The sequence below is a fragment of the Elaeis guineensis genome, chromosome 2 (assembly GCF_000442705.2).
Source record: "Elaeis guineensis isolate ETL-2024a chromosome 2, EG11, whole genome shotgun sequence".
In the NCBI taxonomy this organism is placed as follows: domain Eukaryota; kingdom Viridiplantae; phylum Streptophyta; class Magnoliopsida; order Arecales; family Arecaceae; genus Elaeis; species Elaeis guineensis.
In genome coordinates this window covers 6,987,583-7,002,386 of record NC_025994.2, presented here as the reverse complement: position 1 = coordinate 7,002,386, position 14,804 = coordinate 6,987,583, and the positions used below count along the sequence as shown (strand labels likewise).

The 14,804-nt window shown below is 34.6% G+C and overlaps 1 protein-coding gene across 1 annotated transcript in view; it reads right to left on the bottom strand.

Moving 5' to 3' along the window:
• The window catches only part of LOC105060393 (membralin-like protein At1g60995), a 45,825-nt gene extending 36,113 nt beyond the window's left edge, over positions 1-9,712 (bottom strand). Inside the window, exons 1-7 of the mRNA XM_010944073.4 lie at positions 9,345-9,712; positions 4,961-5,023; positions 4,152-4,583; positions 3,018-3,099; positions 2,651-2,712; positions 2,349-2,443; positions 1,034-1,113 (exon numbers count right to left, since the gene is read on the bottom strand). Coding sequence (XP_010942375.1) covers positions 1,034-1,113; positions 2,349-2,443; positions 2,651-2,712; positions 3,018-3,099; positions 4,152-4,583; positions 4,961-5,023; positions 9,345-9,509 — 979 coding nt within the window. The 5' untranslated portion in view covers positions 9,510-9,712. The remainder of the gene's footprint in view (positions 1-1,033; positions 1,114-2,348; positions 2,444-2,650; positions 2,713-3,017; positions 3,100-4,151; positions 4,584-4,960; positions 5,024-9,344) is intronic.
• Positions 9,713-14,804: the final 5,092 nt, after the last annotated feature.

Sequence of the window (14,804 nt, the reverse complement as noted above, 5' to 3'; positions counted from 1 at the left end):
CCAACAATAAGCTAGAAATAATATGAAATGTTAACCATAATAACCACCATATAACTTATGCGTAATAGAGGATATCTTTGTAAATTTACTATAATAGTTGTAGACATCAAATAAGTTAGGACCATATGACATGTGATTAACTAAAACTTCAAAGAAATTAACTTGTTCATACACCATAAACCAAGGTTATATGAACAAGGCCGTACTAATCTGTTCCGATAGGGAACCGGCACAATACAAGGGCTTGATATGGTACTGTATCAACTATCAACACATGCTAGAGGTGGTGTTTCGGCTTAACACCTTCACCATGTGTCTGCATAGGGCCATACCGTTTCCATGCCACATCGTGCCACTAAGGTACCAATACAGTAACAGCCAACAGGTGTTAGGAGGTGAAAACTTGCCACAGACTTGATCCACAGTAAAGTCTAAACAGGAAATTGTATATGCAAAGAAGGCATGCATCTGCAACAAAATGTAAGAAATTGGGATACACGCAAAAGCCAATCATTTGTTTTGGCCCCTAGAAATATTAAATTTTCTTGCATCCAGTCCTGATAAAATGTTAAACATGATAGACAGCCTTAGTAATAAGATAGCCCCACAAGAGTGTCCAAGCAATCACCCAGGTCCATCTATCCAGAATTTCAGAAATACGTAGAAATATGAGCTGAAGGGGCAACATAATGGCACAAAAAAAAAAAAATACAAATCTATGCTGACCAAAAATATTCACAATCTTTGACGACCCACCAAAGCAAAAAAGGCAAAACACTACTCACATAAGTTCAAATGATCACTTCAACATAACATGCACTGCAGCATAAACACTAATTACTCTATAGATGAGCTAAATTTGCTCCAGACATAAAGCAACTTTAAACAGTAATGTGCAGTATCAGGAATCTTTTAATATTGGTACACTAAGTACCCTTCATTCCACTTCATGTATAAATTTCAAAATGGAAATGCAATGTGATTCCAGAGTAACATAATGATGAAGAAAAAGGGAGGTGTTGAAAGAACTTACCTTGACCGGGGTAATTCAATAAACTATTTGTAAGAATTGTATCATAACCAACGAGCCTGTTGATCAGAAGTTGTTGCCACCTAGAAAAACAAGAAAATATGTGTTTAATATATTGCCTACATGTCCAAAAAACAATGTTGACAGTTTACAATAGCTCAGAAAAGAACTATTGAAAAACCTTCAAAATCTTCAAATTTTTTTTGGGGCTTTCCTTACTTAAGATTAAGCTATTGCATAAAATCACTTCTGGTCAAATTGACTGAGCCCTTGACCTGAATCTATCTCTACCTGAAATCAGGGTGCGCTTGACATTCGCAACCCAAGTTGAAAACTTATTGGCCCATTCCTATGCCCAATCCCCTGATGAGTTGGACTGTATCAGGTCTAAGTCATCCCAGACAAGCTGCTGGCTTGCTGCTAAGATGGCCGCTCTAGGTATCATCTTAGCCATTGTTGGTCAGTGGCCATTCTATAGGTATACATAGACTGCTTATGCTTACTAAAGTGCATTTTTAAGGTGTGCTTTTAATCCCATCTCAAGTTACATAGGACATTGCTATCATTTGTATAGCCATAAGTAATTCCCTGGCATGGAGAAATATTAGAGAACGCATTTTCATCTTTTTAAAACTTTCCTTGTCTCAAGTGGGACTGTCTTGCAAACTTCAACACCTCACTTAGCAAGAAAATCAAAATAACTAAAATGAATTGACTAATTTACAAACATAATCCGCTATAGTTGAATTCTAAGAAAAATGGTTGTGTTTGCGGTTTATTTTATCTTGTTTTGCTTTTTCTTTTAATTACTCAATTGGCTTAACCTAACCTAAAGCATAATTGGGATCAGTATCGAAAGTTCTGAATTTCCTAACTTTATAATTCATTACGTTAATCAAATATAGCACATATTGAATTATGACACAGGTTTTAATTCCAACATTATGAAGAAATTTTTCATCACTTTCTAAAGCTATTTTTAGAACCTGAAATGTTTGTAGGTTAATTGAATAATAGTACAGAACCAGTGTTAAATAAAGTCATAAAGTTCAAGTTCTCAATTAGGTCATCATTTCAATGTATCTGTTAGGATTCAGGCTAATATTAAAGCACTATATGAAGAGTTCAAGTAATAATTAATATACTCAGTATGTCTATTAGGAAGCAGACTTGACGATATTAAGATTGAAATGTTACAGCTCTGGTACAATGAGGAAGCACAAACAAGCAGTAAGAATCCATCTATGCACAGGAATGTACAAATGATTTCCTCCATGTGCCACACAAGAAACAAAATCAGAGGGAATTTAACCATAACCTGTTTCCAAAGCAGGGATTCAGAGCAGAAATTGTAGTATTAATTGCTCGGATGTTATGTCGTGATTTTGCTCCTTCAGGAAGCAAGAAAAATCCCTGCAAAATCAAGAAGCAAAGGTATCCATTGTGACATCTAAAATATCACAGGCAACATGATCTGTAAACAGTGTCCTCATGCAACACTCTGGGAGACATCGTTGTAATAATTAAGGGCAGTGATGACAGCAAGCTTTTGGGAGACTACTGTTTTCCTTCTTCCAATCCAAAAAAAAAAAAAGAAAGTGAATAATTAACAAATATTACCTTCTCAACAGTGTATAGATATGTTGGCTCAAATGCTTTGCTTCTCTTCTCAAGCCACTGCACTGCAATAAACACCACAGCTTAGCTGATAGTTAAACAAAATGAATGAAGATGTCACAGAGGAACCAAGAAGAACTAATTCCTATTCATGAACTCATTCTAAAGGATACAACATCTGCAACAAAAAAGAAATTGAGCGACAAGAATCGACGAAATATGGTAGATTAACACTATATTGGTCCATCAGATGTGTAAAAGCGTCTTGCGAGGTCAAACATAGACAAAAAAAAAAAAAAAATCACATATACTGAAAGCATTCGACCATCGAGGAAAAGATTATTATAGATAAACTTGTAACAGAACTTACCTATCAGCGAGCTAAGATTTTCCATGCGTAGTGCTTGTAACCACTTTAAAATATCCAGAGACTCATTCCACCTTGCAGCAGTCTGTAGTTCAAAGTTAGCCGTTGGAATAAAAGCAGATCTTGTATTCCACAGTGAAACCAAGATCGACTAGAGCTAGTGAACTCTACACTTTCAAAATTAAATGATATAAACAATACATCCTAGCATTTTATCATTTTGCCATCAACTGACAGCTCTTGATCTTAAGGACATTTCAACAGCAAGTAGAAGAATGGTGAATATTTCATTTGCGTGAATTCAGTTGCTATGTAAAAAAAGCGGCATGGGTTATAATCCCCATATACTGGAGGTGAATTAAAGGGCTGCCCATGCTTTTGACACCCCCAATAAATGGATCATATGCAAGAAAACCAGATCCTCATGTCCAATGTTTCATTATGCTCCAAGCATTCTGGTTTCAGCTCATCAATTGCCATACAAGTGGATAAAATTTGTTAGTTTAATAACTCTGGACACCAAAGTTTCTCCATGAAAAGAGACTTAACAATTACCACAGCATGCAGATGAACATGCAGGACAGACACATTCATGCACTCCCATGCCAACGTGCACACACCTGCTCATTCATGAGAATGCACAAAGCACCTTGGCACCCACATACAACACATGCATGCATTGACATACACATATAATACTTGTACCAACAGAGGCACGTCTGAATGAAAATCAAACCTAGCAGCATCTATATAACCACGGCAAGTTTGCAACTAATTCTACTCCCAAGACTGGAATATAAGATCTCGAATAAAAGCTTGACACATAACATATACTAATATTTGCATCAGAACGAAATCAATTTAGTTCAGGAGAAGTATGCTATTATTGCATGGTATAAGATCTGGATCAATTTAGATATTGCTTCGCCAAAGTTAAACTTTTTTCTTGTAGACATAATTGTATGACCTTAAGATTGCCAATATGATTTATGAATGAGCTGGTTTACAGGATGGAACTCAGTCAGTATGCTTCTGCATATCAATTACATTTGCCAATCACAGGAAAGGAAATTTCACAAAATATGATATAATTGAGAGGAAACATGCATTACAAGTGTTTCTGATAAAAGTTCTCACCAATAATTGAAAGATGCTCTGAGAAAACTGCTTTGCATTTTTCCAGAAGGAAATGAGACGCACGTGCCACTTAGTAAAGAAATGAAGAACTGCTGCTTTGAATGACTCTCTAGCAGACAAAGGAAGGCCTTTATGACCTTCTGTACTAGCTTTAATATCTGTTTCATCCAAAACAGCTTTGCTGATGCTACCATCAGCTGCATTTTCCAATTGAGGCTCAAGAAACTCTTTGTCACTCTTCCAAGATCTAAATATCAATTTGCTCCTTCTAGCACCAGAACCTAACCAGTTGGACCAAAACTTGGCTGTCAAAATTGTAAACCCATCTCCATTCACTTCAGGAATTTTGGAGTTCTCAGTCAAAGTTTCCTGCTGGAAATCCACAATGTTCTGGTCAGCTGCAGTCTGAGCCCACAGTCCCCCACTGATTATCTGCAATGGCAGAGAATACCAATGTAATATGTAGAAGGGCATCATGAGCATATATTGTAGAAAGGTGAAAAACATAAGCTTCAGAAAGGCCCCCGTATGTGCAAACAGTACAAAAAAAAGGCAAATTAGAATAAATGAGCAAGAAACAATTAAGTGTGAACAAGGATGCATCATTTTTTTTTTTTTTTTTTGATGGAAAAGCCTGCGAAGAAGTAAATCTGGAGGCGTGCCAATAAAATTGCAAAGAAAACCACCAGAGACGATGATAAGAACTTCTCCACATACTTACATGATCGGGCACATTATCAGGTGTAATAATTCAAAAGTACAATACGAACAAAATGTACTGAGACAGGAGAACATCCATCAACATGTACCTTTATGTGGACAAGTTGAGCTTCGGTAAATTCAATTCCAGAAAACTCGCTTGAACATCCCGGCTTCACATGCAAAAGAAACAACACATTCATTTAGAGGTTCTAAAACATCCATAAAAATAATTACTTGAAAAATCATATTTGTCAAAAAATGCCATCTCTTATTCATTGACGGTTCACAGAATCAATACATGATAAACAAATTTACCATTATATGACGAAATCAGACCAACGTATGATTAGACTCACCAATTGAAGTAATCTTTAACAAAGAAAATCATAACTAAAGGCAGAATGTGTAAACTTTGCAGTGCTAAATATCAGTGAGTCAATAATATTTTAGAACAAAATGTGATATAACATGCAAAGGGTTGGTGACTTTTCACCTCTTTCTTATTCATACCTTGCATATGCAATCTCTATCTTGTATTCAATATGTTCACATAAAGGCATTAGAACTTACTAAAAGTAAGGATATAGTAAAATGGATAACAGTACAAATAAAATAAAGTGAAGAAATCTCAGAATAAATAACAGGACATATATCATAATACAGACATATCTTATATACTCTGTGAAGTGAAAAAACAAAGCGAGTCTGGCTCATCAAAGACTAGACCTCTCCAGCTCTAGAATAATGAAAAAATAAATCTCCTATGATTTCTTCAGGGCAAAGTAATACACATCATAGGATCGTCCACTAAGTTATCTTCAACCACTAACTTGGCAAGAATCTTTTTAGCCACCCAAATATCTAGTTTAACCCTTTCCCTAATGAAATAGAATGACGCAAAAACTCCACCAGTGGATCAATCTCTTTCCAAGCTAACTACAAAAAAGGATTAATGCTTTTTATATCTTGAATTGCCATACTTTATATCTACAAAGCGACCTTTCGATGGTTATTGTAAAATCACTGTTATATGCAGTGTGAGCTGCTAAAGTGAAACAAATTCTTCAAACTTTGAGCATATCTCCCAGTTCTATCTCATCTCCTAAAAAGCCGAGCAACTTACAAACTGCTCGAGCTCAACTCCAGTCCAAGCTTGACTCAACTTGATTATTATTGAGCTCAATTCGAGCTTGAGTAGCTCGAACTATTTTTTAAATCGAGTTTAAGTAGCAAAATACTCAACTCGAAGGCTCACGAGCCTAGCCCAATATATATATACACACACACAAACACACTCTTGGACTTCAACTAGTTGAAAAATCACAATATTGGCAATTATGGAGTATTTTAGACTTTTATTGGAAAATGCATGTTTCCATTTTTTTTTTCAGAATTCACATTATATTGAATTTAGACACTTTTATTCATTATTCCAATATTAAGTGGCTATATGATCCAATAATTGCAATTATAGAATTTTATAATTATTTTATATAAGAAAAGGATGCTTTCCCTATCAAATGAGTTGTATCTAGTTGTTCAAATGAGTCCTTATACATCATTGTCATATTCATTAGGGCTTTTCTAAAAGACCTCAACCGATCAAGAGTCATGTTTTGTCAATATTCTACTTTAATCAAAGAAAGGTCATTAAAAATGATAATATATGGTCTATGTGCTTCGATAATCAACAAAATGACCACAATTTGACACAAACAACAAAACAAAACTTTAGCGAAAACATGTATATTTGATTTTAGTTAGTTTGGACTGAAACTAGCGGAGACTAAAGCAAAACTGATCAGTTTTGACCGAAACTGCCAAAACCTAAGACTAAGGATTAGTTTGCATTCAATCTCAGCCAAAAACAGATCGGTTTCAGCCAAAACTTCAAACCTTGGTGGATGTGGGTGTGTGTGTTTATCAATTATACGTACATACATACATATGTATCCATATGTATGTATGTATATACATACATACATATATGTAGATATATACAGATGTATACATGCGTGCGCGCGCGCGCACACACATATATATACACGTGGGCGCATATATATACAAACACACATGCATATATATATATATGCATGCACGCGCGTGCGCGCGCGCACACACACACATATATACGCGTGCGCACATATATATATACAAACACACACACACACATATATACACACATGTACATACACATATATACATATATAAAATGTATATACACATGTGTATATAAAAAAGTATACACGCACGCACATACACGCCGCACGCGCACACACACACACACACATATATGAAATGTATATACCATGTGTGTATATAAAAAAGGATCCACAAAGCATGGTAGATTGGGATCGAAATTGTGTGGGTCAAACCAAGCCAACCTGAAATTAGGCCTGGCTTGGGGAGGTTTGGACATGGTCGAGTTAGGTTTGGGTTGAAAATCCTAACCGATACAAATTCAAATTAGGTATGGGCTAAGATCATGGTTTTAAGTCCCGACAAGATGAGGGGCATCCAGGACGGGGGGCATCCAAGCCATCCCATCCCATTCCTATCAGAAAACAAAATTGGAATGGGGTCGGAACTCCAAAATCCATCCATGTGGGGCGAGAAAAAAAAATGGAGGCAAAAAAAGAAAGGAAGGAAAGATGAAGAAAAGAAAAATATGAAAGGAAAGAAGAAGAAGCAAAAGGAAAGAAAGAAAGGAAAGGATAAGAAGAAGAAAGAAGTAAAAAAGATGAGAAAGAAGAAGAAAAAGGATGAAAGAAATAAAGTAAGAGGTAAGAAACAAAAAAAAAAAGGACAGGAAAGAACTGAAGGTAGAAGAAAAAGAAAGAAAGGAGGAAAGGAAAGAAAAAAAGAAGAAAAAAAAAAGAGAAAAAGAAAAAAAAAGGAGAAAGAAATGGATAATATCTACCGGGATGCATGACCAGAACTACTATCGTGATAGAGCGGGACATAAAGCATCCCATTCCATAAAAAACTGGGACATCCCCCTTCCCCAGAATTTAAAACCTTAGCTAAGATATCGGCAGCCTAACCAAACTAGAACCCAAATCCACATAAATATATAATATGCATATATCAAATGCATCTCCATTTCAAAGATCTCACTACTGTTGGTTTAACTATCCAGTGTTGATCTACATTATACTCACATATTGTTATTCCTGGTTATGTTTGTTTTAATTTGAGATAAGGTTTTGAATACCAGAGGGACGGTGGGGCATCCCACCCAAGCGTCATGACGAGGCATCATCACAAGTATGGAGACTGGACAAGGCAAGAAATGGTTCAGACAGACATCCAATATCTCAAATGTCGATATGTAGAGCGTGCCTTCCATGAAAAAACCGAGACTGCACCATTCAGCAATATTTTAAAACTTGCTTTTAGATATTATTCATATAGCATGGGGGCATTTATAAGTGACTTGACCAAAGTGATTCAACCAACCTGAACCAACAAAATCTTGCACCCGAGCTCAAAACTTGGGTTGGGTTTGGGTGAGGAGCTCAAGTTAAAGATCAGCTTGGGTCAGGTTCTGGCTAAAGGTCTCAGGATTCAACTTGGACATGGACTAACCTCCAACCTAAACCAACCCACCTTATCTCCACATCTATAGTAGATCATCAAGATAACAATTAATCCATAGTTTATACATTATTATCAACTTCTACAAGCTCATCATTTAGGCATCCTTTAGTTATATTCAAATCCATAGATCACAATCCTCCTCCCTATCATATTTAGAGGTACCAGGAAGTACCTTGAATGTATTCAGGAAGAATCCAGAATGTTTTTATTTTGAAAAATATGATACTTTACACAAATATCTAGCACATTTCTGAGAAGCATCCAACAAGTATCAGCATGAGATGCATCTTCGATACAGACACAGCATGTAATTTGAAACATCCATGCTTCCTAGCTCTATTTTTCGTAGTCGTTAATTGTACCACCCTCAGTGACAGTTCTAAAACACGTGCATGTTTCAAAAAGAAGATGAATTATATATCTATTTCCCTTTATCTTGAATCAGTTAAAATTACCGGTTAACATTAAATGAGCCATAAAATAATTCATTTTCATTGATGGCTTCAATTTTCTATCTGCACTTCCTTGAAAAGATTTTTCTTCAAGTATCTAGGATTGCGTGTGGTTCTCTCTCTCTCTGTGTGAGAGAGAAAGAGAGAGCAGCAGTTGTCAACTCGAGCCAATTACAGGTTTGGTTTAAATAACAAAAAGCAGCACGGCATTCATAATTGCACTAAAGAATTTACAAAAGGTGTATGTCAGATTAAAACCCTAACAACGCTACGCCGATTGCCTAGCTTTTCAAACAGGAAACTAACTTCCGACCACAACTACTCTAATTTCACAAAAAAAAACACCAAATTATACCAAAGTAACATAAAGAATCAAAGAAAACCCGTGGGAATCACGGCAAATCGCAATAAAACAAGGCAAATAGCCTTCTTTCCTCACCTGCTGCACGAAATTGGTGTGCATGACAACAAGCAAGCAGAAGAGCGCCACCGCCACGGCGAGGTACCCGTACTCGAGCGCCAACCGGATCCTTGGAGTCAGGAGCTGGGATAGCATCCCCGATACGCGCGCATGGACCCGGAGGAAGGTCTGCTCGGTATCCATTTCCCCTTCCCTTCAAAACCCTAGAAATCCTAGGGTTTCTCCCCTCCGATCGCGTTCAGATCGATCGAAGAATCCCAAGAACCTTTAAGAAGAAAACAGAAAAGAAAAAGCTCGAATAAAGCAAGAAGGCAACAGAGAGTCGGCAGCGACGAGGGAAAATTCGATTCTCTCTTCTTGTTTCTCCCTTTAATAACGCGTTCTTTTTCTCTCATGCTATATTTATGATCTGGAGGTCGGCGACGTTACCAACGGCTAAGGGGTGCTGTCGGGTGTCTCGCGGACTAAGATAACGGATGATACTTCTCCGTAAATCGGATTCTTAATGGATGTCTATGACCGAGCCCGGGATGCGTCATGCATGATGCGTGACAGCGTGAGTGGGGTGATTAAAGTAGTCCTGCGGAGTAGGGTAGGTGGTTCACCGGGTCTGGTTCGAAAGTGGGGCGCCGCTGGGGCGAGGGACAGCGGCGGACCCGCCAGTGGGGACACGTGGCTCGATCCGAGAACGATACGGGGACGGTGGATGCACGTTGATTTGGAGTGGGGCTTTACCTCGCCTTGGGCAAGGGGCAGGCTTTAGGGGCTACGTGGCAGGTTCCGATAGGTGCAATCATTGCCACATCAAGTGGGGCCCACTTGATTTTCTAATGCATAATCATATCTCGTGGTGGCACTTTCGACATCAACCGCAACGGTAATGTAGCAGTGCGTCGATGGTGGCCAAAACAGCAAGCAATAGATTTTATAACCAGAGAGAACTTGGATTGTGGCAACGGGCAACAAGTAGATGCCAATCGTATTACACCATGGTCCCAGTTGCTCAAGTAAGGAGAGCACGGGAAAGAAACAGTTATGTCAAATCTGTGTTGTGGTGGCTCACATTATACTTGGGGGCAACTCCAGCACAGTGATGGATTGGGTCCAGATGTCATTCCAATTACACTCCCTCCTGCTTGACATTTGGAGGATGTGCAGTAGTTTTATTTTCTTTCAGGTGACATATGTGCATCATATATGGTAAACCATATTGGAGAGATCATATGGGAGAGCATCCAGATTATTCCTACACATCTCCATTATATCTTATCTTCTGACTCCTTTAGATGTATTTGTATCATGCATGTATTATCCATCTGTCCAATCAAATAAAAATGTTGGTGAAAACTTAGTATGTATATGGTGAGTTTCTATTGATTACGCAATGCAGGCTTCTGTTATATCAAAATGCTTCGTTTTAAGTTGGAAACAAATGTCATTTTCATTTGGCATATTAAAATCCATGCATTCTTAAATTGAATAAACTTCATCCAAGTTAGGTGTACAATATTCATTTTCTTACTTCTTGTGAAAAGAAAGAGGTTGTTCATCCTTATTGGACTAACGTTAAGCATCAATGTTGCGCTTTGAGGTATGTTGCACTTTGAGGAATAACATAGATAACATGCTAGTATATGAAATTTTAACTAGTTAGGGCACGTTTGAATATCCAAGATATCAGAGTATTTGCAAATATTTCAATTTTTTTCTTTATTATTGTATTTTATATAGTGTTGTTTGGAAAGGTATTTCAGAGTAAAAAAATACTTCAAATCATGTTAAACTTGAGCATTTTCATCTCCATCAAACTTTTATTTTCTATTACAAAGAAAGTCGAGCATAACCTCATGTCATATCCTTTTCCTTCTCGCCTTGCATGCCCTTCCTCCACACCTTATTCCTTCTCCAACCATGACCATATTTTTCACCACTAAAAACTCTAGCAATCTCCACTAATAATGATAATAGCAACAAAATGACAATGGAAACCTCCCTTTCTTTCGATCCATATCTTCTAAGCCATCCAGAGCACACCATACCATACCATCTGCAACTTATAGCCACCTATGCCCTATCGTTTGTCGGTCTGATCTCTCATCCCCTTGCCCATACTTCTTATACCCCAAAAACCATGATTTCATTCCCCACTAGCTTCTAAATACTAGATTTCTTTATTATTTTTCTTTTATTTCTTCGACTGCATGCTACAATAAAATAAACTTTTGGCACAAACTTTTGTCCTTACTAAAAACCAAAATATCCTTGCCAAATATTATTGGCAAAGATAAAAACTCCTTGCTAGATCCGAGCCTATGTAGTCGTTGTCTATTTCTTTAGACAATGACAAATATAGTCATTGCCAAAAGTTGATTCATCCATGAGAATACAAATTGTCACCAAAATAAAAAAAAAAACATCTTTATCTTTTTTCAGTAAAAAATAATTATTTATAAATATTCCATTTTTTGATGATAATGGTCCAAACTAAAAATTAAATAATAAATATAATTTGTATATAAATCTAGACTATAAGTTAGAATTAGCTTCGCTTGTATTTTCACTGAGTGAAGATAGTCCCTATTTAATACTATATTCTAACATGGATAATCCTAGCATAAAGTTATAACCAACATCCTTTTGACAACACAAATCTTTTCTGAAGGTCAAAAATATAAAGTTTGTGACAAGGATTGTCCTTGCTAAAATTTATTAATAATAATTAGTATTTTCTTTATGACAAAAAAAATCTTTGCCTGAAGTTGTAATATATAATTTTTTGATATGGACAAGTCTTACTAAAATATATTATGTTATCTTCCATGCTAAAGTATTAGCAATGATTAAAGTATTAACAATGATTAGCCTTACTAAGCTTGTAACATAAAAGCTTTGATGAGAACCATCCCAGCTAAAAGATATATTTTGAGTTAGAATTTTAATATAGAGTATGGTAAGGTTATCCTTCATATTTTGTTTATATGCACATACACAATAACATCAAGATATGCTTTCAATATGATATAAATCACAATTTACATCTTATGAAAAACCTACTTTAATGCTATATATAATATTATTTCCATTCAACAATATATATATATATATATATGCCCCAAATGTCATCATTAATTTTCATCATAATAACAAAGTATTATTAAACAAAATATTTTAAATCTAAGAAATAATATCCAAATGGAAATCAAATCTCCACCAAAAACATATAATCCAAGTATTAAATATAGTGTATGCAAAAGCACTATAGAATATCAAAAATAAGCTCCAAAATAATATTAAAATCTCAATAACATTGCATCCCATCATTCTTCATCTTCACTTCTAACTCTACAATCATTTTCATCTTACAAAAAATTGACAACAAACAATCATATCTTATAATCAACAAACTACTATCTTATTTCTATTTGAAGAAATGAATAAAGCACTAGCTAGTAATAGAAGTCATCTTAAAGCAATAATTTTATTAGATAAAATCATTATAAAATCACTTATCTTTTGTTGAGAGTGAAAAAAATGACATCTTTGATAGTATATTTTGAAACACCTACTACATACACACTCTAAACATTTGATCAAATTATTATTATATTTTTTATTCAAGTTGTTGCTTCATTCACCATCGAAAAAATTTCTCCATCTGAAATGCTCTCAGTCTCCATTGAATTATGCAAATTGTCTAAATTTTTCTCAAATTCTACTATCTTTTGTTGATCTATAAAAAAGAACTTGAAGCACCTTTAGAATAACTTTTCCACTCCGACCCTTTGCCGTGAAAATATCCTGATCTTGTACCTAAAATTTTAACTAGTATCTCATCTCGACTCATTTGAGTACTATCTGACTGCAACTATTGATCAACATGATCCTTTAATTTTTTCTGCATTATATTACAATAGATTGTAAATAATAATATAAGTATATATTATATATTCAAATATTTTTATAATAGTAAATGCACATACATGAATATTTATAGATCTTTCATCAGTAAATTCTATATTTCCCTTCTTTATTTTTCAAGTATGCTCTTGATATATCAAATTTCAGCTACATTCAACATTTGTCCATTATTCTTTTTCATCTTCATCTTTAATGATCAAAAAAAATAAGTTCACTAGTAAGTATCAACAAATTAAGTAACTTACTATGAAAAAATATTAATAATTAATTTGTATGGAGAAGAATGTACCATATTATATTCATACTCCACAAATGAAATCGGTCCTGTGGCATGTCTACACCTTGCACCTTTATAGTTTTTTGATTTTTTTTTACTTTTCATCTTATAATTTTAATTTTAATAAATAAGAAAATAATAAATATCTAATAAATTTTAAATAAAAATAAATATATATACTTGAGATGTATACATTTCAAATCAATATGATATGTCTATAATCATAGTAACTATTAACATCATTTCTCATACTTGATATACTTCTGAACTGAAATACTCCACCATTTGCTTTCACAAGTCTGGAGTCAAATCTTTGGGAGGATTTGCCGATCTCTTTTCATCGATTTAAAATTTTTTATAATAAGTAGTGAGTCTATCTTTTCAATATCCGTACTCTCGGTGCATCTCTTTGATGGCAATCACTTGTGACTTGATTTCATTATTTTGGATACTAAAGTACTCCTATATTATATATTATAATTATTAGCTTAATTTTATATTATAAAAGATATACTATATATCACGTAATTAAATATAATAATTTACATAGATCCATAATATGAAAATATAAATTTAATTGATTTATCTAAACTTGCTTCCACATATGCTCATTATATTATGCCATAACCTCTTTCTAAGGATATACTGCTATTAGTATTATACTCCTAAAAACAAGCCTATAATAATTATTAAATTTTCTTGCATTATCACCAATAACTCTTGATGAACCTGAAGTAATATCCACTATTAATTTCTTTTATCTTCTGAGTATCTTTCCTAATATGTAGAGATTTATATCTTCCTCTCCCTCTTTTGGTAGTACAAGAAGCCATCATAATAGAAATATTTTTAAAAAAATTAGTTCATTAATTAGACAACATATATTTCTTATATAACATCAAAGTTAGAAAAGATTCGTATAGTTAAGTATCAAATATATACTACATAAAAGTAAATAATATATATCTGTACTACTAAGCAAACTCATATGTAAAGTATCACTACTAGTAGCTGAAGTATTTCTTTATATGGTACCAGGAGTATTAGTTGGAGTTACTATTTGTACTTGTATATCTCTTTGGGTTGATGCTACATCCTCTCTTCTTTGGATCCTAAATAATGCATCCATCATCTTGTACCATTGCATGATCTAAAACAAATATATTATCAACAAATTAAAATTATTAGAACAAGTAAAATGTAAATGTATATAAATGACTCATTTGAAATAATTTACATAAATATAAGCTAAAAAAATCTAAGCATATATTTTAAATTGACAT